The sequence below is a fragment of the Girardinichthys multiradiatus genome, chromosome 3, assembly GCF_021462225.1.
Source record: "Girardinichthys multiradiatus isolate DD_20200921_A chromosome 3, DD_fGirMul_XY1, whole genome shotgun sequence".
Taxonomy (NCBI): domain Eukaryota; kingdom Metazoa; phylum Chordata; class Actinopteri; order Cyprinodontiformes; family Goodeidae; genus Girardinichthys; species Girardinichthys multiradiatus.
This window is the reverse complement of record NC_061796.1, coordinates 27,433,120-27,460,025: the sequence shown is the minus strand read 5'-3', so window position 1 is coordinate 27,460,025 and position 26,906 is coordinate 27,433,120. Positions and strand designations below refer to the sequence as shown.

The following is a 26,906-nucleotide window of genomic DNA, read 5'->3' as shown; positions in this document are numbered from 1 at the left end:
GTAGAAGATAAGATAAAATCAAAAATAAACTAACCAAACGCAAGCCTAAAAAGATGAGTTTTTAGCTGTTTTTTAAAAGACACCACCGAATCCGCAGTCCTTATACACAAGGGGATAGAGTTCCAGAGTCGGGGAGCTACTGTTGCAAAAGCTCTATCACCCTTAGTTTTCAGCCTTGTGTGATGTACTGCCAGTAGGACTTTATCGCATCAAGTGTACATTGATTGTCTAGCATTCAAGGTACACTTTAGCTGTTGCCTAGCAGCCAGTAACCCCTGCCAGGGCATGAGGACCTGGCCTGTTGTCCCCATGTGTGGGTCCTCTCCAGGTGCTCCATAAGCTAATTAGGCAGGCTAAATTGCCCTTGAGTTTGAATGTGTGTGTGTGTATGGTTCTATGTGTCTGTTACCCTTTGATTGACTGGTGATCCAGGCTGTACATCAATGGGTGAACATGGGCCTGCCAGGATTAAGATGGAGTGAAGGAAAAAAGTGACCCTTTATGACACTTTAATCACCAATAGCCTTTCTTTCAGAGTGCATGATGAGAATTTAGTCAAGAAGATGAAGGTTGGACTGGGCCTTTAATAGTAAAAGTAATGAAAATCCTTTAAAAGCTTAAACGTTATAAAAGCCTGCAGGAGTTCATCTAAACAAAGGAAACCACTTCTCTGTTGGTTTTAATGGTCAATCTGTGACCAATCTGAGCAAAGAAAAAGTTCTTTAAAAAACACAGGAACAAAGAGGGAGGTTGGTTTGAACTGCATAAACATCTACAGCAGGACAATACTTTCCTGAAATAATGAGGAGACAGTATGATGAGGCTAAACATCTCTCTGCTTTTGTATCGTTTATTAAAGCAATGATGGAAAACAAACACTGAGCAGAAGCAAGAATGATGGAACAAGAAAAATAATAACATTTCAACATTACATCAACATGACTGTACATGAACAATAAAGAAGCTTTGCACTGACTTGAAATATGAAAATAAAATAAAGTGACAGCAGAAAAACGGGGGTTATGTAATGTTTTTCCTGTGAAATGGGGTCAACATCTGTTACAGTTTGTTACTCTTATTGCTTATTTTTTACTGGAAAGAACAGCATGGTTTTTCTTCTTTTTTTAAACCAGTGTGGTAATTACTGCCAGCACCACTGAAAGAAACACTCTGGGTTTTAGCTCGGGCCAAACTTTTACTAAAGCAGAAGTTTTCTCTGCCTTTTATTTAACTTTTTAGTTTCCATACCTTCTGTTTATTTTGCAAAGTCATTATTAGGGTGAATCCAAGCAAATATCAAACACACTGTCAAAGTAAAAGCATTAAGTAATGTTTTAATTTGCCGGACGATTTTGGGGTCACTGTGACTTTAAGTCTAAGCTGCCAGTGCATCCTGCCTCTGTGAATCTTTGCATGAACAAACTGTGACACACACTCAGTAGCTACAGCTGGAAAGAATCTCAACAGTACATCCTGAGACAAAATAAATCGTAAAAATATACCCTCAAATAACATCAAAATTCACGGTCCCTGAAATAATCAACCTATCTAAAGGAAATCACAGAATAATCCATTACATTTACAGCTTTTTCCTAATCAAAATACAGATTCCTTTGCAAGTTACTATTAAAACTTAAGGTTCTGCTTGTCTGTGGATGTGTGCGTGTGTCTGCATCTTCTGCGGGATGGTCAGTGAGTGGCCCCTGGCAGCAGCTCGGCCTCGGATGCAAACAGCTCCTTGTAGAGCGGCGGGAACAGAGAGTGAGCAATGAGCGGGTTTCGTTGGCTGAACCAGCGCAGCTTCTCCATGTGCAGGCTGCACAGCGAACGCAACACTGCCATCCTCTGGTGGAGCTGCAGAGAGAACATGGACACCCTGAGATGAGTAATTGCAGTAAGGACAGTGTGTGAGCATATTTATACGTCAGGTAACATTAACCTTATGCATCAGACTATCCTGGTTGTCTCGGTGAAGAATGTGAGTGAGTCCCAACTCCACGGTTCGTTGCACTCGTTGAACTCTGCCTCTGTCCTCTAGTGATGGACGGTCTGGACACAATGTTTAAAAAAACTATTAACAATTTAAAAAAGTTTTGCATGCTTTGTTTTCATCCCTCCCAAGTCAATATTTCATGGAACGTTTTACTGTAATGACAGGTGTAAGTCTTTTGGTGTATGTCTTCACACAACATGGAACATCTAAAGACTAAAATCTTTCTCCAGTCTTCTTTGCAGAATAGCTCAAGCTTAGTCAGATTGAAGGGAAAGTCTCTGTGAACCCAAATTTATAAAAACAGTGGCAAGAGGGGCTTCAAAAATATTACTTCTAACTTTTTTGTACATCCTGTCACATTATAACCAAACACATTTTTAAGATTTTATGTGATAGTCCTACAAAGTATCACATGACTGTGAAGTAGAAGAAACGTTTTTCATTTGTTTTTTCACAAATGAAAATCTGAACAGAGTGGCCTACATTTGTGTTCAGCTCCCTTGACTCTTCACCCTTAAATAAAATCCAGTGCAATCAACTGCCTTCAGAAGTCTCTTCATTAGTAGACAGGGAACATTAATGAACAAACAGCATCATGAAGACCAAGGAACACACCAGACAAGTCAGGGGTACATTTGTGGAGAAGATAAAAGCAGGTTTATGTTATATAGCAAGAGCTCTGTAGGAGCTACAGACATCCACAGCTCAGAGAAAATCTGTTGCCAAGACAACTATTTCTCATGCACTCAACAAATCTGGCCTTTATGAGAATGGCAAGAAGAAAGGCATGATGGAAGAAAGAAAGGACAAATCAAGTTTGCAGGTTACCACAAGCCAAGCACGTGGAAGAAGGTGTTGTGGTCAGATGAGACCAAATTTCAACTTCTTGGTTTACATGCAAAATGCTATGTGTGGCAGAAAACTAACATCTAACATCACTGTGAACAAACTATCCCCACTGCGAAACATGGTGGTGGCAGCATTATCTTGTGGAAATGCTTTCCTGTAGCAGGAACAGGGATGCTCAGAGTTGATTGGAAGACGGATGATGCTAAATAAAAATTGAAAAATGCTATAGATGGAAGTGGAGGTTCACCTTCCAGCAGGACAGCAATCCTATAGGAAGGTTTAGATCATATTCATGTGTTAGAATGGTCCAGTCAAAGTTCAGACCTAAACCAAAAATTTGTGGTAAAACAATTATCCTGATTACATAGAAACTTAATGGAATACTTTGAGGTTTGTGGTTGATGAGTGACAAAATGTGAAAAAGCTGAAAGGGTGTTAATAATTTGCAAGACACTGTGTAAATGAGACATGATTTTCATTAGGAGTCATTCAATGACAGGAAGACTAATTTTGTGTGAATAAATAAATAAAATTATGAACTGAGGTAACCATGAGCAAACGTTCCAGATGCAAATGCAGTTTTCGGCTTTATTTTCGGGGGAGTTGGGGGTGGGCAGAACCATATATTTAGAGCTGACCTTTTTAGGTCTAAAAACTAAGAAAGCTAAGACAAAACAGGGTTTATAGGGGTAAAAAAACAGCATTTTAAACAACAGGTCAAAACAGACTGTTGTCTGATGAGAGCAAAAGTTTTACTTCTTATTTCAACATGTCAGTACTTTACAAACAATGCATTGCAAGTGTTGGGTCAGAGTGGATTCATTTTACCTGCGTTGACCAGGACCAGCGCACTGAAGAGGGCGAGCTGCTGCTCTGTGAGTTTCAAAGCACACATCCCATGAGCAAAGTCGAACACCGCCGCAATTAAATCATTGCACGCTTCAGGGAAAAGACACCACAAATCACTAATTAGTCAGCATATATTTTCCACCGTTTTTTTAAAATTAAAAATGGCTTCTGATCTTGAGTCAGATCCTTACCCAGAGACTTGAAGACTTCAGTTCCAGCAAATTTTCCATCAAAGAAAACCGTGTTGTTCACAGTGTTGAAGAAGCGGCACATGCGAACCAGAACCACCTCCATGGAGCCTGGTGGTTAGATGCAAGGAATATTAAGAATGAAACTGTTTTCTGGAAGGATTCAGGTGTCATTGTGATCAGATGAGTTTACTGAAATCTCACCAGTTTTGAGGAGAGCTATCTGGTCGTTTTGGCTGAGCATACGGAAACCTGGGACGTGTTTCGCAAACTCCACCACATACTGAACGGCATCAGTCAGTCGGACGGCACAGTGCTGCCACATCTCATCTACTGTCTGGAAAAGGAAGGGGAAACAAATTTAAGAATTATATGTTATTGCATTTTTTTTATCTGTCACATTCTCAACGTCTATAAACAATTTCTTCTTGCCACTCTTCCATAGAATCCATATTTGTGTGTATGACTAAATGTTATTCTGTCAACAGCTGGCCTAGAAGTAACCATGGGCCTCTTGGATGCTCCTTGATTAAAGCTATCCTTGCTTGCCTCTTCAATTTAGGTAAGTGGCCATGTCTTGGTAGATATAAAATTGTCTCACACTCCTTCCATTTCCAGATTATGGATTGAACAATGCTCTAAGAGATATTCAAAGCTCAGGATATTGCTTTATAACTTAGCCCTGCAACACATTGATGAGGCCTTCACATAAAAGCTGTATTTATTCCTACGATTAAATTACACAGTAGGAGTCTATTCACTGTTTACATGGTTTCTGAAGGCAGCTGGTGAAGCTGGATTCTATTTTGGTGTATCACAGTAAGGGGATGAAAACAAATGCCTGTCACATTTTTCATATTCTTATTAGTAAAAAAAAGTAAGTACCATGTTTCATTGTCCACCTGCTTTCCAATATTGCTACTACTTTGTGCAAGACCCCATACAAGCTCATTAAAATACACGGAGGTTTGGAGTTGCAACAGGACAATAAGGGGAAAAGGTTCAAAGGGTATGAATACTTTTTAAAATCACTATAGATCGATCTGTTGCTAAAGCTTTCATGACTTAATTTACAGCCCCCCCCATCATCACCCCATCCTTCTTTTTAAAAAAACACCAACGATCAAAGAGCAAGGAGGAGGGGAAAAACAATGAAAGAAGTTTTCTCTGTTTTCAGTTTGATTCATCAAACAAAAGCAACATCAAGCCATGCGAAATGACGTGTTTTGATATGAGACTGTCTGAATCACACAAGAGGATGTCTGAGAAATACAAAAAGAAGTGCAAAACAGGTATTTTAGTTTGGTAATACCTTGCTCTGATATGCTTGGATCTCCTCTCTGCTGAACACTTTCCATCTGAGAGCCTGCAGCTCCTCAAATCTGTACTGGCTGGTCTCTCTGTGGGAACGGACGATGCTGGCACATAGCTCATCTGAAGAAAAGAGAGAACACATGTCTATATTACAAATATATCTTGTTTTTAAGGCATACAGTGTCTTGCACCACCACCTTCAACACATTGTTTTGGGGTTGTACAGGACAATGCAACACAAATTAGTGCATAGTTGTGAAGTGAAAGTTTAAGGAAGGGTTATGTTCTTGAACATCTCATACAGCTCTGTTCATTACCCCTGAAAAAATAAAAGAGATTGACACAACTGCAAACTTATTAAAAAGATGGCCGTTCACTTAAACTGAGAGGACAGGCAACAACATCATTAATCAGAGAAGCAGACCACAGGTAACTCTGGAGGAGTTGTTGAAATCCACAGCTCAGGTGGGAGAATCTGTTGAGTGGACAACTGTTGGTCATTCATGCCACAAATTTGGCCTTTATGAGAGACTGGCAAGAAGAAAGTTACTGTTGCAAGATAGCCATAAGAAGCCTCATTTTAAATGTAATGACATGTGGGAGACACAACAAATATGTGGAGGAAAGGCTATGTTCAGATGAGCTCATACTGAGCTTTTGTGGAAAAATGCAGGGAAGAACACGCTGAACACACCTTCCCCACTGTGAAACATGGTGGTGGTAGCATGATGATGATGTTTATTTCCAAAGGGACAAAGCACGTTACAGAACAACATGCCACAATTAGCCATGAAGGCTTGTTTTGATCTGTAATCCCTTGGAGGTAGAGTAGCCTGGTGGCAGCATCATGCTGTGGGCATGGATTTTCTCAACTCTGACCAGAGAAGCTTGTCAGAGTTGATGGGAAGATGAGTGTTCCAGGCTGCAGAAGACTGGAGACTGGGCCAGAAGTTCACCTTCCAGCAGGAGGACGACTCTAAACTTACAGCCAGAGCTACAATGGACTAGATCAAAACATGTTGCAGTGTCAGAATGGTCTGGACATCATTTCAATCAAGAACGTTTGCTAAGGCCAAAAACATACGTTCCACGATGCTTTCTATCCAGTCTGACTGAGCTTGAGCTGTTTTGCAAAGAAAATTGGGCAAAAATTTAGCTTTTACATGTGGAAAACTGTACCTCAAAAGACTTGCAGCTTTAACTGCTGCAAAAAGTGGTTCTACAAATTATTAACTCAGAGGAGCTGAATACAAATGCATGTCACACTTTTCAGATTTTTATTTTCAAAACTGTTGTGAACATTTTTCTTCTACTTTACAATTATGCACTACATTGTCTATCACATAAAATCCAAATGACATCCACACAAATGTGGAAAAGCGCAAGAGTTATACATACACTGTGCGGACTGCTCACCTATGTTTCGCAGAGGATGGGGATAAAGGTTGTACAAATCATCGAGAGGATTGTAGGGATGGAGAGCCATAAGATCATGAGGTTGCTGTCTTGAGTCAAATCCTGACAAAAAGTGAATAAAATGCAATAATAGGTAACAAGGAGAGTAGGAAGAAGGAAACTGGATTTAATGAGAGCTCCTATTCAGTTCCTCACCTCTAACATCATGGTGTCCACTGTTGTCCCCCCTCCCCTGGGATCTGGGTGTAGGGGAGTCCCGGTAGATCATCCCTGACAGCTGTGAGTCACTCGGGGAGCACACCAGATAGGGGTGGACCTCAGCGCCGTAGGGCAGCAGCTCTGCGTCCCCACTGTAGGAGTATGCTGTGGCCATGGGCTGAAGGAGCTGCGGGGAGCGGTCCTGGCGGTTTTTAGTTGGGTAGGACAGTGTCACCTGGGTGTCTCCCTGAAGCTGCTGCTGTTGCTGCTGCTGTCTGTGTCGCTCCACCTCAGCAATAAGAGAGTCCCGCTGACGTTTGGACATGCGGCCAAATTTCACAGCTGGAAAGAAAAAATGATTGTGAATAAATAATCATGGGAATTCTGCAAGTGAAGGAGAAAGTCAGTCTGTCTGGGTTTGCCTCACCATCTCTGCTCATGCCCTGAGCCAAACACTTCTGCAAACGACAGTGCTGGCAGCGGTTCCGACTGGCTCGATCGATCTGGCAGTTGCTTTGCCTGGAGCAGGAGTAGGATACAGTAGGAAGTTGGCTGCGCCGGAAAAAGCCCTGAGGGTTCGGTTAACAGTGCAGAACACAAGCATGAATTTCTTGAATAAAATGTTTTATACATTGTTTACTTATTTATTTAAATATTCCATCAAACATTATCAATATTATAATAGAAGAGAAGGTTAAAGGCCAATCAGACAAAGGTAACCGGAATAACTGCATAATGCATTTTCAAAAGATTTCATGTATTAAGGTAAAAAACTATCCAAACCAACCTGTCCCTTTGGTAAAAAGTAACTGCTGCCTGGACCTAATAACAGCCCTGGTGGCAACAACTGTCAATCCGTGCAATAACTGGCGATGAGGCTTACATGAGGTGAAAATTTGGCCCACTCCTCTTTGCACAATTGTTTTAATTCACCCACATTGACAGTAATGACCATTAATGGCATGTTTAAAGTCATGCTACAGTGTCACAGTCCAGACTTTGGCTTAGCCATTATGTTTTTCAGCCAATAAGAGGTGAACAGGTTGGTGAGCTTCATTGTCCTGTAGCATAACCCAAGTGCACTAGAGCTTATTGGCACAAACTGAGGGTTGCACATTTTCTTTTAGGGTATTCTGGTAAAGAGCAGAATTCATGGTTTCACCAATTACTGCTAGTTCTCCGGCAGACCATAACCGTACCATCACCTTGTTTGGTTCATGGTAAGGTTCACTATGATATTACTTTTCTGAAATGCTGTGTCAGTTCTACAGCTGATGTAACAAGACACACCTTTCAGAAACACCACTTTTGTCTCATCAGTCCACAGAATATTTTCCCAAAATCAAATGTGAAACGGACTTCGTGTTCTTTTTGGTCAGCAGTTGTTTTGGGCTTGGACCTCTCCCATACATGCAATTTTTGCCTAGTCTCTTTTTTATTGTTAATCATGAAAACTGACCCGGTCTGCAAAGCTTTAGATGCTGTTCTGGGTTCTTTTTAACCTCCTGGAGGAGCCGCTAATCCCCTCTTGAAGTAATTTTGGTAAACCGGCTAATCCTGCAAATGTTCACCACTGTCCCATCCTTTCTCCATTTGTGGAAAATGGCTCTCACTGTGGTTCTAAAGAGTCCCAGAGCCTTAGAAATGGCTTTGTTACCCTTTCCAGCCTGATAGATGTGATTTACTTTGTCTCTCATCTGTTCTTGAATTAGAGGCATGATGTGTTGATTTTTTAAATCTTTCAATCCTGCTTCACCTCGTCAGACACATTCTATCAGTGATTTATTAATCTAAAGGTCTGTAAAGGTTTGGCCTCTGTTGAGCTGGTCAAATTAAACTACAAAATGTAGTTAATCAGAACAAATTCATGATGGCACAAGGTGGGCTACTTTATTTTCAGCCAGGTTGGTTTGGTTGCTTTTTCTCTTTGTCACATTTGTGATGATCTGAAACATTTAAGTGTGAGAAAAAAAACAAGACCTAATATATTGTGGGAAATTATGCTCACACTGTAGATGCAGAAACATTAAAAGAAAATAATTCATGAAAGGACGAATTATGAATTTTCTTTTGTGGTCATGAGGCGTCTCTGCTCTTTATTTACAAAGCATTTGATGTACACACTTGTGAAATTACCTGCCAGACAAGATGCATAAGAACCAAACAAACAAAACAAAACAAAACTAAGTCTGGCCTGTGAAAGACATTAGGCTCTGAAGTTTAAAGGAGTAGCTCAACATGTTGGGATTTACCCATTTTGGGCTTCAGACTGCAGGTTTCTCAAATGTGACATCACTTCATGTCATCTTACTATCTCAGTTGACTCCCAGAGCCAATGTACAGTCACAATGAAAACTTTTTATAACAATTTAAACAACATCAAGGAGTGATGCTGTAATAACTGAGCTTCAGAGGGGAAGAAAGCAGTTCCTCTGCAAACACCAAACCTGGTTAACTCTTTCCTTTTCCAGTATGTGTGCTAGAAGCCTGAACTAAAAAGGCTATTTTGTCAACAACAGCTGAAAAACTGCTTAAAGTTTACCCTTAGTTGAACATGTAGATTTTGTCCTGGATATATCAAGGAAACATGCTATTATGAAGAAGGCATGGGTCGGTATGAAATTCTCACGGTACGATAACCTTTTGTTTGATGCTATGGTTTTATTGAGGCAAACACAAATATTTAACCTGTTAAAGCTACTAGTAGCTTACAAGTGTTTATTGTGCAAAGTGTTTTTATTAATTTAGCTGATAGGCTTTTTATAAAATAACAAGCCTGACAAGCTAATAGTGGTTGGTTAATTAGTCATGTTATTTCCTTTAGTAGCCAGCCTGCAGTCAGCTGCTTACAGAAATGCTGTCTGTAGCTTGATAGCCATACTTTTAAAAGTGTCACCTTAATGCATGCCTGCAACTAATTTTCCATTTCAAACTTTTCAAACTTCAGACTCTTCTAGACCCTTATTTTTGATTGTGCTAAAATTTTCATTCTAGTTATTATATCATTCAGTTCAATTGAGAACAAAACACTGACCAAGCTGAGTTTTTTCATAAATGTTCAGCAGTCTGGTAAAGGGCTATTTCACCTTTTTCTGGCATCTAGACAAACTAGGATCAAATCCCTTAGACTTAACTGGATATTGATTAAATGCAGATTTCTAAAATTCCAGTTTGTCATTTCTGATATCCTCTATTTTGTTAGTAAAAAATGAAAAAAAAACAAATAGCATTGCCAATGCTTTATAACCAGAGCTTCTTTGTTCTTACTTTATGCTCCCCTCAATCAGAAAAAACACATGGCCCTCCAACACTTTCTCTTGCACTTAAGTAACAAACTTAAAACCTGTGGATTAATATGGAGGAAAATTCTTGTGGATTTAAAACCTAGAACTTTTAATATCGCTGGTATGCCTTGACACCAGAGACCAACTAAGGCTCATTCAGCATAAATGAAGCAACATAATATTTAAACAAATGTCAACAAATGATTGCAATTAGTTCATTGTAACAATGAAGAAAACACAACACAAACAGAAAACAGGAACAGAAATACAAGATGGTGGATTATGCAATTTATTCTTAGGGATTTTCACCTTAAAATACAGCTAAAAATAATCTTGACTGAGTTTAAATCCACAGTGAGAGTGGCAAGGTGCAAAAGTCCACATGTTGATGAATAAAAACCAGACAGCATGTGGTTCTGATCAGTTTGTTGACGCTGAGTGTTCGTGTGTTCAGAGATAAATATTCATCTGTTGTTTCTCACCTTGCAGCCCTCGCATGTGATGACTCCATAATGCACTCCAGAGGACTTATCTCCACAAATCTTGCATGGGATAACTTCAATCTGGGCTGAAAAGAGGCAAAAATACAAAATAGAAATGTCATTAGCGGTTTTTGACACGTAGAACCTGTTGTTGGTGACAGAACAAGAACTTGAAATTAAGTTATGCTCTATTGTATTACAGCTTCAGACAGACAGATGAATGGAAGGTAAATTCAACCAAAAACTGGATATGATGTTCATATAAGGACTGAAACAATAGGGAATAATCAGACTTATTTTGCTCCAGTTTGAACTACTAAAAACATTTCCATAACATATCAGACGTTTCTAAAATAAAGAACAATTGCAGGACAGTTTTCTTATCTTCTCTGAGCAGATAAAACATACATGAACAAGTCTCGACATACGCCAAAACAGACAGAACTGTTTATAATAGTGCCTCCAGTCTAGCACATTTATTGGATTAGAGTGACCGCATTAGATATAAAAGAAGTAAACAAGAAACCTTTTCAAGCTGCAACAGTTCCGGGCTCCCCCTCTTTTGATTAAATCATCAAAAAATTCATAAAAGATTTCTTACTGCAAACTTGAAAAAGCAAAAAAGCCCTTCTAGCATTAACAGTGCGTTGAACTGAAAAAGGTTTAAGAGAAGCCAAATGGCTAAAAACCCATGCTCAGATGAATAATTTGCATGGACAAAGTCTTAATGAACTCTGAAAATGAATGCCGCAGATTCCTGAGGCACAAGCTCATCAGGAAGATGGAGAAGGCCGGTCAGGCTGTTATCACTTTAGGGGGCAGCAGCAGCAAGTGCTTGTCATCAGATTGGTATTCACTAGTGCAAATATTGTGGTGGGTTTGCTCATGTTTTAAAGTATAGCTGATGGAGAAGTGTATGAAGACATGTATCATTCTTTTGCACAATGAAACACAGCGTGGCTTTGTTAACATTATAATAAAGCAGAATGTAATATAGTCATAAAAATATGTAATTTTTATGTTTATACAGTACAGACCAAAGGTTTGGACACACCTTCTCATTCAAAGACTTTTCTTTATTTTCATGACTATGAATATTGTAGCTTCACACTGAAGGCATCAAAACTATGAATTAACACGTGGAATTATATACTGAACAAAAAAGTGTGAAACAACTGAAAATATGTCTTATATTCTAGGTTCTTCAAAGTAGCCACCTTTTGCTTTGATTACTGCTCCACACACTCTTGGCATTCTGTTGATGAGCTTCAAGAGGTAGTCACCTGAAATGGTTTTCACTTCACAGGTGTGCCCTGTCAGGTTTAAGAAGTGGGATTTCAAGCCTTATAAATGGGGTTGGGACCATCAGTTGTGATGTGCAGGAGGTGGATACAGTACACAGCTGATAGTCCTACTGAATAGACTGTTAGAATTTGCATTATGGCAAGAAAAAAGCAGCTAAGTAAAGAAAAACGAGTGGCCATCATTACTTGAAGAAATGAAGGTCAGTCAGTCCGAACAGTTGGGAAAACTTTGAAAGTGTCCCCAAGTGCAGTCGTAAAATCCATCAAGCGCTACAAAGAAACTGGCTCACATGAGGACCGCCCCAGGAAAGGAAGACCAAGAGTCACCTCTGCTGCGGACGATAAGTTCATCCGAGTCACCAGCCTCAGAAATCGCAGGTTAACAACAGCTCAGATTAGAGAACAGGTCAATGCCACACAGAGTTCAAGCAGCAGACACATCTCTAGAACAACTGTTAAGAGGAGGCTGTGTGAATCAGGCCTTCATAGTAAAATAGCTGCTAAGAAACCACTGCTGAGGACAGGCAACTAGCAGAAGAGACTTGTTTGGGTTAAAGAACACAAGGAATGGACATTAGACCAGTGGAAATCTGTGCTTTGGTCTGATGAGTCCAAGTTTGAGATCTTTGGTTCCAACCACCGTGTCTTTGTGCGGCGCAGAAGAGGTGATCGGATGGACTCTACATGCCTGGTTCCCACCGTGAAGCATGGAGGAGGAGGTGTGATGGTGTGGGGGTGCTTTGCTGGTGACACTGTTGGGGATTTATTCAAAATTCAAGGCATACTGAACCTGCATGGCTACCACAGCATCTTGCAGCAGCATGCTATTCCATCCGGTCTGCGTTTAGTTGGACCACCATTTATTTTTCAACAGGACAATGACCCCAAACACACCTCCAGGCTGTGTAAGGGCTATTTGACCAAGAAGGAGAGTGATGGGGTGCTGCGCCAGATGACCTGACCTCCACAATCACCAGACCTGAACCCAATCGAGATGGTTTGGGGTGAGCTGGACCGCAGAGTGAAGGCAAAAGGGCCAACAAGTGCTAAGCATCTCTGGGAACTCCTTCAAGACTGTTGGAAAACCATTTCAGGTGACGACCTCTTGAAGCTCATCAACAGAATGCCAAGAGTGTGCAGAGCAGTAATTAAAGCAAAAGGTGGCTACTTTGAAGAACTTAGAATATAAGACATATTTTCAGTTGTTTCACACTTTTTTGTTCAGTATATAATTCCACATGTGTTAATTCATAGTTTTGATGCCTTCAGTGTGAAGCTACAATATTCATACTCATGAAAATAAAGAAAACTCTTTGAATGAGAAAGTATGTCCAAAATTTTGGGGTGTACTGTATGTGTAAAAAGTGGAAATAAATATTACAGAATTGAGCTTTTGTAGCATTTTAGAAAATTATGAAACTGTTTATACATGTTTTAAAAATGACTTCAGACTGTTAAAATTAAACAAAGTTTGAGGCTGTGTTTCACTAAAAGCATGGGTGAAGGATATGATATTACATTCATTTATTAGAATTATTAGAACTTATTGATGATCTGCCAAAGCAGACGGATAAGCTTTCCTTTCGCTTCACAAAACAGATTTCATGTTGCAATAGTGTACTTTATCTGAGTAGTATTATTATTGCCCATATTTTACATTTAAATAAGCATTTTTAGTCCGCAAACAGATGCAGAACGAGTGTACTTCAGGTTATTATATGCATATTTATTCTATGTTATTTGCGCTTAACCAAAGTTGGTAAACCTGCACGACTGATTACGTCTGGTTAGAAATATTATTTGGCCAAAATGTTTTGTTATATGTTTAACATCATAATAGTTATTTTACTGTGAAATAAATATTGTATGATATTTTTCCAACATTAAAACAAAATAATTTAAATACTTTTTTATATAATTTCTTTACAGAAAACAGCTTCTCCCCTTTGACATAAATTGATTCTGAGACAGATTGCACACTTTCACCCAAAGAAGCAGACATAGAAGTAAACTCTATGGGAACATTTCTCTAATGCTGTACTTCCCCTCTAACATCAAACAGCAGTTGTGTGACCATGGCAAACCAAAGGTTTTTTCCTCTCCAGCAACTTCTGACTTAATAAAAATGAACAAAATAACATCAAATGCAATAAGGACTTGGAATATTTGCAAATGGAGAAAGGTGGTGAATCTAAAGGTGTCAACCTCAAAGTCTTTTTAAGTGGTTGCCTTACTTCTCTTTCATTCTGACTGGCCGTCTTTTATGTCATTTCTTTACTTTGTGATTCTTCTCTATCTCGCTCATAAAGGACAACTGCCAGTAATGCAGTCTTTCATTCATCACTGCCAGTAATGTCCATCCCCCTCTCGCCTCCCCCTGTGCCCCTGATCTCTGTAAACTCTCACACTCCTCAGTTTTTTGCTCAGTGCTGGTTTTTGTCATAGAAGAATTTATGAAACCAGCAGAAATATTGAAAACCTGTCATGAAAATCAGTGTTTTCTCAGGGTTTTCTCACACAAAAGCCCGTAACACATTCAGCCAGCGCTACTGTACAAAACCTGGAAGTGTGCAAAACTCATAACATGCCGCAATCTTTTCATCTAGTAGCTTCATTTCTGGTCTTCCTTCTACACATGCTTCGAGGTTTGGCTGTCCTCTGCAAGACAATCTGTCATGCTTGTAAGTGGATGCTGCTTTTACTCACAAAGTATTTGTGTTTCCTTGCAGAACTGTGTCAGATTTTGTTTTGTCGCAAGTGTGTGTTAGTGTGTCAGTGTGTGCCCTCTTTATCTGGTGCCACAGGGATCACCTGAAGGCTTAAGAGGATGAGATTAAATAAGAATCTAACACAGAGCGGAAGCACGTACAGTGAGGAAAGGAAGAAGCAATTAAAGCACGACTGATACGCAACTCATAGTATTAGCGATGACTGACTGACCTTGAGATCTAGGTGCTCAGGTCCAACCTGGATTGTTAAGTTTTGTAGAAAAGGGCATGATCTGGGTTTAACTAAGGTTCTCTGAAAGTTGCTGCAGGATACGTGGGAAGAACACTAGTGGTCTCTCTCCTTTACTGCTATTTCAGTTCTGACTATCAACCTCAAACAACAGGAAATCCACTGTGACCCACAACCTTTCACTGCTCACGCACGCAATCACACACCTAGAAACACACAATAATCAAACAACACCATGTTTCTATGCAGTCGCAGCTCTAATGACTCTCGAACTGCAAAAGATGCAAGCAAGAATTCAACAAAATCATGACATGAGCAGCAGAAAGACGTAGCTTTCAAGCTTTTCGAGACTGATTTTCTTATCTCCCGCCACAGCACAATTCAAACAAACCCAACATCTCCTGATGCACGCTGGTTTAAGAGAGGTTGCGAGATAAAATGACTACACACCTTTATCTCTTTCATTTGTGTCATTTTTGGCAACCATAGAAACAGAGATTGTGTCTTGGTTTGGCTGGAGGTTTTGTAAAAAATGCAAAATCTATTAGTATACCATTAAAAAGACATATATCATTTCAAACATATTATTGTTTGAAACTGGGAAACATTCAGTACCATGCAAATTTATTCATATCCCTTAAATGTTTTCAATATTTTTTCAGATCAAAACCCCAGACTTCAATGTGTTTCTGTGGGATTTTATGCGATCGACCAACACCAAGTGGAAGGAAAATAGCACCTGGCTTGTTGTTGCAACTAAAAATTCAGAAACTGATAATTTTGTCCATAACTATTTTCAATTTTGCTCAAGTTCAGTCAGAATGGATGAAGAGCGTCTGTGAACATACATTATCAAATCTTGCCAAAAATGATCAATTTAGGTTTAGGCTGTTCCAACACATCAATATACTTTGATCTAAAAACTCTCCGTTGTAGCTATGGCTTTATGTTTACAGTTGTTGTGCTGCTGAATGTTGAACCTCCGTCGCATATTTAGCTCCATCCATCTCCCCATCTAACCAGCTTCAGTGTCCGACTAAAAAAAGCTTCCCCACATCATGATGGTGCCACCACCATGTTTCATGATAGTTCAGGGTGTTAGGTTTCTGCTACATGTGGCATTAAATTTTGTCCTCATCTGACTGAAGCACCTCCTTCCAACATGTCGTCTTGTAAAAAGGTTCTCCCACCTTAGTTGTGGATCTCTGCAGCTCCTCCAGAGTTACCATGAGCCTCTTGGCTGCTGCTCTGACTAATGCTCTCCCAGTCTGTCAGAGTAGGCGTACAGCCATATCTTGGTAGATTTGCAGCTGTGCCGTGCTCGTTTCATACATTGAGACATATTGTTTTAACTTTGAGTGCTTCACAGAACACCTGCATGTATACTGAGATTAAATCACACACAGATAGACTCTATTAGAGTCCATCTGTGTGTCCATCTATTAGAAAATATGTGACCACTGAAGGTAATTGGTTGCGTTGGATTTAACCAGGTATTTGTTTCTTCTTTCCACTTCTCAATTAGGCACTTCTTTCTGATAGTCTATTACATAAAATCCTAATAAATGTATTGCAGTTTGCAGCTGTAACATGACAAAATGTGAACAAGTCTGGAGGGTATGAGTACCTTTGTAAGGCACAATGAAAGTAGCCAAAAAGAAAAGAAGACGTCGTCTGTGTGAGCAACGGGAAAAGATTGTTGAATAGAAGTTGATCTAATGGAATAAAAACCTTATCAGCATCTTTGTTCAAGCTCCGTTTGGACAGCAGATATGGGCTGAAATGTTTTATTTAATCTTTATTTACCCAGTACGTTATTAAGAGCAGATTCTTATTTACAATAACGACCTGGTGGGAAAGAATCTGGACCAAATAAAGGCATGGACTGGATGACCTGAAACAGCCATAAAAATGATGTCCATAGTTAGCCAGTGATTGTAAAATCTATTCTCCAGCTCATACAACAATGATTTAAAACCTTCATATTATTTAACTGTTTCCTAAGAGCTATTTCAGCCCTGATTATCCCACTTTGCCCTGAGGACCCATTCAGTGTTGGAGTTTAAACCTGCTTTTGTTTACACTTATTTTTATATTATTTTATCTCATTTTGAATAAAGTTTTCTTAAAGTTGTTAAACTGCTCCAACTCACCAGAAATGTGAACTTATAAGGTTAGTAGTTAAAAAAAATTATAATTTTAATGATTGCACCTCAACACCTCATTTTCTTTTCTTTTAATCAAAATTTAATCAATTAAAATAAAAGATGAATTAATTAATTGGTTTATTAATTATTCAAACATTTAGCTTGATTTCTTTCGATTTATCTTGGTTAGACAGTTAATGGATAGTTAATACAGGTCCTTCTCAAAATATTAGCATATTGTGATAAAGTTCATTATTTTCCATAATGTCATGATGAAAATTTAACATTCATATATTTTAGATTCATTGCACACTAACTGAAATATTTCAGGTCTTTTATTGTCTTAATACGGATGATTTTGGCATACAACTCGTGAAAACCCAAAATTCCTATCTCACAAAATTAGCATATCATTAAAAGGGTCTCTAAACGAGCTATGAACCTAATCATCTGAATCAACGAGTTAACTCTAAACACCTGCAAAAGATTCCTGAGGCCTTTAAAACTCCCAGCCTGGTTCATCACTCAAAACCCCAATCATGGGTAAGACTGCCGACCTGACTGCTGTCCAGAAGGCCACTATTGACACCCTCAAGCAAGAGGGTAAGACACAGAAAGACATTTCTGAACGAATAGGCTGTTCCCAGAGTGCTGTATCAAGGCACCTCAGTGGGAAGTTTGTGGGAAGGAAAAAGTGTGGCAGAAAACGCTGCACAACGAGAAGAGGTGACCGGACCCTGAGGAGGATTGTGGAGAAGGGCCGATTCCAGACCTTGGGGGACCTGCGGAAGCAGTGGACTGACTCTGGAGTAGAAACATCCAGAGCCACTGTGCACAGGCGTGTGCAGGAAATGGGCTACAGGTGCCGCATTCCCCAGGTCAAGCCACTTTTGAACCAGAAACCGCGGCAGAAGCGCCTGACCTGGGCTACAGAGAAGCAGCACTGGACTGTTGCTCAGTGGTCCAAAGTACTTTTTTCGGATGAAAGCAAATTCTGCATGTCATTCGGAAATCAAGGTGCCAGAGTCTGGAGGAAGACTGGGGAGAAGGAAATGCCAAAATGCCAGAAGTCCAGTGTCAAGTACCCACAGTCAGTGATGGTCTGGGGTGCCGTGTCAGCTGCTGGTGTTGGTCCACTATGTTTTATCAAGGGCAGGGTCAATGCAGCTAGCTATCAGGAGATTTTGGAGCACTTCATGCTTCCATCTGCTGAAAAGCTTTATGGAGATGAAGATTTCATTTTTCAGCACGACCTGGCACCTGCTCACAGTGCCAAAACCACTGGTAAATGGTTTACTGACCATGGTATCACTGTGCTCAATTGGCCTGCCAACTCTCCTGACCTGAACCCCATAGAGAATCTGTGGGATATTGTGAAGAGAATGTTGAGAGACTCAAGACCCAACACTCTGGATGAGCTAAAGGCCGCTATCGAAGCATCCTGGGCCTCCATAAGACCTCAGCAGTGCCACAGGCTGATTGCCTCCATGCCACGCCGCATTGAAGCAGTCATTTCTGCAAAAGGATTCCCGACCAAGTATTGAGTGCATAACTGTACATGATTATTTGAAGGTTGACGTTTTTTGTATTAAAAACACTTTTCTTTTTTTGGTTGGATGAAATATGCTAATTTTGTGAGATAGGAATTTTGGGTTTTCATGAGCTGTATGCCACAATCATCCGTATTAAGACAATAAAAGACCTGAAATATTTCAGCTAGTGTGCAATGAATCTAAAATATATGAATGTTAAATTTTCATCATGACATTATGGAAAATAATGAACTTTATCGCAATATGCTAATATTTTGAGAAGGACCTGTATATATATTTTTTTATGCTTTTTTGCAGCACTAGTGGCCTTTATTTTTCTCTTTTTTTTTGACAGTAAGCTGACAGGAAATGGATGCGGAAGACATGCAGCAGAGGTCACCTTGGCCGGGATTCGAACTCGCGACCGGCTGCATCGAGAACTGAAGCCTCTGAATATGGGATGTACGTTTTACCCCTGTGCCTCGCCACACCACAATGAAGATATTAAACAATGCACCAATCAGTAAACATAAATCAAGTCATTTCTCATTCGATTGGCTCTGACCCATGATCTGCAGGTCCAAGACCGAACATTTTCAGTATTTTTCTGCTCATGTAGTGGATTAATTCGGAAGAGTCTTGATTTTATTTCAGTTGTTAAATGAATGAACAATCAGCATGTTCCCTGATGGGCTTTGTATTGAAATTAGTAAAAATACTGATGAAAATGAGAAGTTTAGCATCATGTGCTTTGATGAATAAATGGGGATAATCCCACTAAAATCCTGAGTGGTGCATCTCTGGATATATTGTTTGTCTGTAAAATCTATACATAAATGTGACGCTTTAAAAAACAGTACAAAAACGTTTCACATTTATGTTGAGTAACCAGCTCCCTGTCTTCAAGCTTGCTAAAACACTGAGCAGTTCTGCTTTCCAGCATTTCCGTTCTATTTCTCTGACTCTGAACCGGCCCTGCACGCAGAAACCTGCTGTGACGACATGAGTTAGCTTTAGCAAAACACCCACTCAAATAGTTTATGAGTTTCTTAAAATGTGCACGTGTGAGATAGTACATTTACGAATGAACAAGCTTGAGCTGAGTAGATTTTTGATGATGGAGATGTTCTGATTTGTCAGTGAAAAGTGCAACCTCCCACACTTCCGTGTAGCTCACCAAGATGCAGCTGAAATAACTAATTGAAAGTGTCTTTCAATTAGTGCTGAAATTGGTGACAAAAAACCTGAAAACCTGATTTATAACAGGAAAGACAGATTTTGAAATATAGCTTATGCTTATTTCTGAGGAGATCTCAAACCCATTTCTAGCAATCGTTTCTTGTGTACTGTTTTCATTCCCACACTTATAAGTTTCAGTAAGCTCACGGAGCATTGTGCAATACTCACAAAGTTTAAGATATTTAAATCTAAATTTAAAACATTTTGCAAGTATGATAACTCAAGTAGTCAAGTTCAGGCTGTAAAAATCTATAGCAGAGACACGGAGGAGGAAAATCTAATACAAAAGCTAAGAACAACTGGTGAATGTTTTCCTATTTCTGGCTCATATTCAAACTTATATTGACTTCATGTTTATTTGACCGAGATGCAGCCTTGCTGCTAAATGTGTGTCAGGCTGCAGTCAGTAATATCCTCTTATGTGAAAGAAAATGGGCCAAAGATGTGGAGTCTCGAGTTTAAAAAAAACAAGAAATCACAACCACTAAATCATGAATGGGTAAAAGTTAATTCAAGTTGCTTTAGTGAGCAAAATAATATCAAACAGGCAGGACAAACATGAAAAAATCAGAAATATTTTAAACTAACAGTTTTTTGAGAAATAAAGAAAATGTCAAACACTTAGGAAATTGAATGAAAAGGTTTAATTTATGATTTATTTTTCAACCCAAGAAGAGTTTTATTACACTCTTCCCACCAGTGTCAGGTAAAACTAATTTAACACGAGTTAATTTGTGTTTGAGAGGACAAACAAGAGAGAAATACACTTTACTAATTTTGCACCACTCCTCATGGAGTCACCATGTCAGCAGTCTGCTCTTTGTACTGTGAACGGACAGAAAAAACCTCAGCTTTCCTCTTACGGAAGCTTACTTTGGGTGCATACGCAAGCAAGACAGCAAACAAAGTTTGTATACACACAAAACAGTCATGCAAACACTAACACACTCAAAAACAGAGTTTTTACATTTTACCCAGGAGAAGATAACGCAATTTAGATTCACTTTATCACTTTATTTGCAACACAACTTAATACTTTTAAGTTTGTAACGATTTTTTTTTATTTTGAAGCCGCTGAAATAACCGGAAAATGTATGCAGATAAAATTTAATGGCTTGGATTAATTTCTGCATTTAAAAAAAATTATCCTTTTCTTAATATGCATTTGAAAATATATGAAATTCCAGGGTTATATTACGTGAAATATTGAACCACATTAATTTGTTTTACAGTGCAAAAAAAAATAATTATGTCACTTTATAAAATTTATTTAACCTTTATTTATACAGGTTGTCTCACTAAGATCCAAGATCTCATTTATAAAGGAGACCTGTTAATAAATTATGAAAAAATAATTAGTTAATTAGCTTTACGAAAATTTTAAAGTTAGGACTATGAAAGAAAGTTATTTTGTGTTTAATAAAAAATGCCCAAAAATTTTGAATAAAAATGAAAATAAAGGTTTTTAAAAGTACCGTAATATTAGGGGTGAGTAATTTAAAAGCACTCAGCATGGCCTTTTTAAGACAGCTATTTTATTGCAAAATATATCTTGTCAAATATATTTAAATTATTAGTTAGATTTATGTTCTTGAATAAGTGCAGTGGTACAAAGGCAAAAACTTGTTCATCTGTGAACTGTTTGATAACAATAAGCAACAAAGGTGGAAAAACTACCCACGGCATGCTATCTGAGGAAAAATGGAATTATCAAAAGATCTGAGCACCAGTTAGCATCAGCTACGACTTTGAAGTGCTGTCTAAATTCGGAGGTGTTAGAGAAAAGTTGCGTTTTGATGGTAGCAGCGGGTATGAATCAGCTCAACTGCTGTATTTCATTTACCATATTTTGGGGGGAATGTGTCACCTGCGAGTCTGAAGTCGGCTTTGATCTGAAAAAGAAAACCGCTTCTACTGCTTTTGGAAGCGCTGTTTGTAAGTTTTCTGCAGCAGGAGGAACAAGGAAATCCTTTTTCTGATAAAAAAAAACAAAACTATAAGATATACACAGGAATCCCCCAGACTACAGTAACTGAGCCATATAAATGTGTATGTGTTTGTGTGTGTAAATTCTTGGAGCAAACAGGTTTTCCTGCTGTGGCTAGGACGCAGAAATATTTAGTAATTTCTTCATCAGTTGGTGTCTGCTCTTTGGTTATACAGTATCCACAGTGCAGCTGCAGGAGAGAGATAGGCTGCATCTAGGCGCCATCTAAAAAGCAGCTGTGAAGGTGTGTGTGTGTGTTTGTAAAAGTGTGTGAATGTTTGCAGGTTGCAACAGCAAAACCGTGTGAGCAGCTTTGCACAGGAAAACGTATTATTTCTCCTCAGTTTTTCGCCTTTGTTCTTCTACATCACCAGAAAACATTGACATTTTTCGTGTTCAATCATCATTTTGACTGTGCATCGTGTCCTCTATGTCTGCATGGAGTCAGTCCATTTAAACGGATGCACTATGGTCAGCCTGCATCCTGTTTTCCGTTGATTTATATTCAGTGGAAGTGAATGCAAAACAGGCTTGCAATATCACACTTTGGCCTACTCCATTTTATGATATAATAAATAGTTGGTTCAATAAGTTGAATACAACTAAATATGTAGACGACTCGGAACAAAGGTAAATGTGTGGCATTACAACCTTTTGTGCATTTCTCGCTGCACTTTGAATCCTCGCTCTTTGAATTGAGCGAAATGCCATACGTGAGCTGTACAGTACCTGTGGGCAGAAATAACTGTGGCAATGATTCAAATCTTCAAGTCATCAAAGGGACCTAAAACTGAATCATGCTACCAAAGCTTAAAAGTGAAACACATCAATCGGCGAGACCGTCGCCAACAGTCAATCAATGCAGAACAAATAGGTTTCAAAACACCAGGCTTCATAGAGAGCAGGTACATAATAAAAAGCAGTTCGTTCAGCATCCAAAGCAGGCTGACCAAACCTTTCTTGAGCAAGCCTTAAAAGTATAACATAGTTATGGAAAATAACTTTATGAAAAAAAGAGTGAGAACCTGAACAAAATGCTTAATCAAACTACCTGATGCAGTTGTTTGAAGCGACAGGTGTCTGAAAATGGAAACTTATTTCAAGGTTTTCATGACAGCTCAAAAAAAAACCTGCCACTGCTTGAAATGAAAACACTCAAAGCGACATGAAGCGTCGGCTTTAATCAATTTAGCCGATACCATATCTTCGATTGCTCTGCCCACACACTCACACAAACAGATACAAACCGGAGAAGTTCATCCCTACCTCGCATCATCCTCACTCCTCTACTCGTCTCAGATGTTTGTCCCACTTTCAAGAAACTTCTTTCTTTTTTTTCTGTTTGTCCTTCAGAGAGCTGGGTCAGGTACTCACTGCAGCTTCAGCACACATATGCCGACTTTTGAGTGACAGTCACCGCCTCACCTTCCTTCTCTGTGTGTGTGTGTGTGTGTTTGTGTGTGAGAGAGAGAGCGAGACATAAGACAAAAGAAAAGGGGGGACTGTCCCTTGCCCTGACTTTTTCTCTCAAGGTACTTTTTTCCTCATACCTTTGTTGTTATCCTGCACCCCCTCACTCTATAACACTTGAAAAGAAGAAATGCCTCATAACGTCTGGCACCTATATTAGCCTCTCCATGAGAATAAAACTCAACTTAGTTAGCAGGAGTCACTGGAAGATGCAGCCAAAAACTTACAAAAATGGCTTTGGTTTTTTTTTTATTCTTGTCATGCAAATGATGTTAAATTTTTTCCTTTGCTGTTAGGTTATGAGCTTTAGAGATGAATATATATATCTTTATGCAGCATGTTTGCTCTTTTTGACTTCAGCGTTTTCAGATTAGTTTGCAGATGTGCAGGTACGTTCCTCCATTAATTTAAAGGCAGAATGTGATATAAATTTAATCAATATATATACAGTACAGACCAAAGGTTTGGACACACCTTCTCATTCAAAGAGTTTTCTTTATTTTCATGACTATGAATATTGTAGCTTCACACTGAAGGCATCAAAACTATTAATTAACAAATGTGGAATTATATGCTGAACAAAAAAGTGTGAAACAACTGAAAATATGTCTTATATTCTAGGTTCTTCAAAGTAGCCACCTTTTGCTTTGATTACTGCTCCACACACTCTTGGCATTCTGTTGATGAGCTTCAAGAGGTAGTCACCTGAAATGGATTTCACTTCACAGGTGTGCCCTGTCAGGTTTAATAAGTGGGATTTCAAGCCTTATAAATGGGGTTGGCACCATCAGTTGTGTTGTGCAGGAGGTTGATACAGTACACAGCTGATAGTCCTACTCAATAGACTGTTAGAATTTGCATTATGGCAAGAAAAAAGCAGCTAAGTAAAGAAGAACGAGTGGCCATCATTACTTTAAGAAATGAAGGTCAGTCAGTCCGAACAATTGGGAAAACTTTGAAAGTGTCCCCAATTGCAGTCGCAAAAACCATCAAGCGCTACAAAGAAACTGGCTCACATGAGGACCGCCCCAGGAAAGGAAGACCAAGAGTCACCTCTGCTGCGGACGATAAGTTCATCCGAGTCACCAGCCTCAGAAATCGCAGGTTAACAGTAGCTCAGATTAGAGAACAGGTCAATGCCACACAGAGTTCTAGCAGCAGACACATCTCTAGAACAACTGTTAAGAGGAGACTGTGTGAATCAGGCCTTCATGGTAAAATACCTGCTAGGAAACCACTGCTGAGGACAGGCAACAAGCAGAAGAGACTTGTTTGGGCTAAAGAACACAAGGAATGGACATTAGACCAGTGGAAATCTGTGCGTTGACCAAGAAGGAGAGTGATGGGGTGCTGCGCCAGATGACCTGGCCTCCACAGTCACCAGACCTGAACCCAATCGAGATGGTTTGGGGTGAGCTGGACCGCAGAGTGAAGGCAAAAGGGCCAACAAGTGCTAAGCATCTCTGGGAACTCCTTCAAGACTGTTGGAAAACCATTTCAGGTGACTACCTCTTGAAGCTCATCAACAGAATGCCAAGAGTGTACGGAGCAGTAATCAAAGCAAAAAGTGGCTACTTTGAAGAACCTAGAATATAAGACATATTTTCAGTTGTTTCACACTTTTTTGTTCAGTATATAATTCCACATGTGTTAATTCATAGTTTTGATGCCTTCAGTGTGAAGCTACAATATTCATAGTCATGAAAATAAAGAAAACTCTTTGAATGAGAAGGTGTGTCCAAACCTTTGATCTGTATTGTATGCTGTACAATTCAATTGAAAAATAAACAAATATGTTTGGAGAGCAAATGCAAAACAAAAAAAGCTTTAATAACTTGGTTGCATAAGTGTGCACCCACCCAAGACTCATATTGTTTTATTGAACCTTTACTGGTTGTGTTTTACATGAGACATGCTTTGTATGATTGGACTAAGAAGAAGGGTTAAAGATTAATTTGAAAGTTTATTTCCAAAGAAAACATGCTGGTTTGGCTAAAATCTTCCCAAAACTTGTAGGAGAATGTATTATGATCTGAAACCAAACTTAATCTTTTGGACCACATTTCCAAATAGGATGCTTGGCACAAAAAATAAGACTGCGTATCACCAAAATAACTGTAAGGGAGTATGTTGGTGGCAGTGTCATGCTTTTTTTTCTTTTCTTCAAATGGAGCCAGGTTTGTATCAAGGCGGACGAATGTAGAGACTGTTTCAAATACCAGTCAGTTTTAAACCCAGACCTTTAGGTATCTGCTAGAAGGCTCAAGATGAAGATTTTTATTTTCCAGCATCACGGGGAGATAAAATTAATAACAGAAGAATTTCACCAAAAGAAACTTGCAGTTCTGAAATGTTGAAAGCAGATTTCAGAACTAAATCTGAAAGAGAACCTGTGAGATTTACTAAAGAGAGCTGCAGACAAGAGATGTCCCCACAATCTGAGGGATTCTGGGAACTTTTGCAAGGTAGGGTGTGCAAACAGAATGCTGGTTTTGAATCAAAAAGTTCTAGCCAAGGGTGCGCACTCTTAAGCAGCCAGTTTTTGAGTTTTTGTTTTTCTAGATTGTTTGTCTCTAATTTTTTTCACGTCACAAAAACCAGACAGTTTAACACGGATGTGTAAAACTTTGGAAAGGCACTGTAAAAGGCAGAAAACAGGACCCTGCAGAAAATAGTGAAAAGGTAGCATTGCTGCATAATTTGTTTTATCTATCAATAATTTATCACATATATATCATACAAATATACAAGACAAGCTGTATTTTCTTCCTGTTTTGTTGCATGAAATTTACTACACACTGAAGTGACAATTAATTTACCATTTTGAAAATAATTATTTTACGAACAGTGTTGTAAAATTCGCAGGAATTCAATACTTTAATGTGCCATTTGAAAACGGATCCCATTTTCTTAGGAAGTATTTAATAGGCTGCTTAAATTTGAACAATATTTATATGTACAGTATCTTTAACATGTCTCAGGCATGTGTTCTTAAAAATACAAAAGTCTGAAGTAATACAAAATATTTAACTTCTAAAACTATGTTAATACTCTTTGGGTAAATATGTAAATTTGCAACACACCCCAGCTTTCTCAATGCATTTCTTTGTCTCCCCGCACTGTTGTTTCTCCATTTGAAGCTGGTGAATGATTAATAAACGTTGTACAACTTCAAAAAACCTCCCTCCACTCTGGGTTCTGTTTTTATTCACCTCCCCAAGCCATGATCTGTGAATTCATCACCGTTCAGCCTCAGCCCGTTTATCAGCACACCACTTAATACAAAGCTGTGTTACGCAGAGCATCCCACACTTGATAACACGACCAGGTGTGCCAAGGTTGTGGCAGAAAGTGTTAAACCAAAAAAGTTAAAAAAAGAAGAGATGTTATCACTGTCATCTGCATTCAGATGCTAGACTAGTTGGCGTTTGTGTGTGCGTATGTGCTAAACATGTGAGCAAGAGGGGGGCAGCACAGGTGCAACACACACAAACTCACACACACACACACAACCCTGTTTGCTAATAGCCCAACCCCAACGACACCAAAACGTATGTGAGTGTGTGTGTGTTTTGTGTGTTTGCTGTACAGGTGCAAAGTTGCATGTTCACAAGCTATGAAGTTAACCGCAGTGCATGCACAAATATCTAGCACAAACACGAGCAATGTCATTACCATATGCAGACACACATATAG

The 26,906-nt window shown here is 39.1% G+C and overlaps 1 protein-coding gene across 1 annotated transcript in view; it reads right to left on the bottom strand.

Annotated features, from left to right (window-relative positions):
• Nucleotides 1-818: 818 nt before the first annotated feature.
• rorc (RAR-related orphan receptor C) overlaps nt 819-26,906 on the bottom strand; it is a 36,126-nt gene continuing 10,038 nt past the window's right edge. Inside the window, exons 4-13 of the mRNA XM_047357554.1 lie at nt 10,574-10,659; nt 7,235-7,376; nt 6,805-7,149; nt 6,610-6,711; nt 5,192-5,313; nt 4,084-4,216; nt 3,883-3,990; nt 3,671-3,781; nt 1,940-2,049; nt 819-1,854 (exon numbers count right to left, since the gene is read on the bottom strand). Of these exons, the coding sequence (XP_047213510.1) occupies nt 1,690-1,854; nt 1,940-2,049; nt 3,671-3,781; nt 3,883-3,990; nt 4,084-4,216; nt 5,192-5,313; nt 6,610-6,711; nt 6,805-7,149; nt 7,235-7,376; nt 10,574-10,659 (1,424 nt within the window). The 3' untranslated portion in view covers nt 819-1,689. The remainder of the gene's footprint in view (nt 1,855-1,939; nt 2,050-3,670; nt 3,782-3,882; nt 3,991-4,083; nt 4,217-5,191; nt 5,314-6,609; nt 6,712-6,804; nt 7,150-7,234; nt 7,377-10,573; nt 10,660-26,906) is intronic.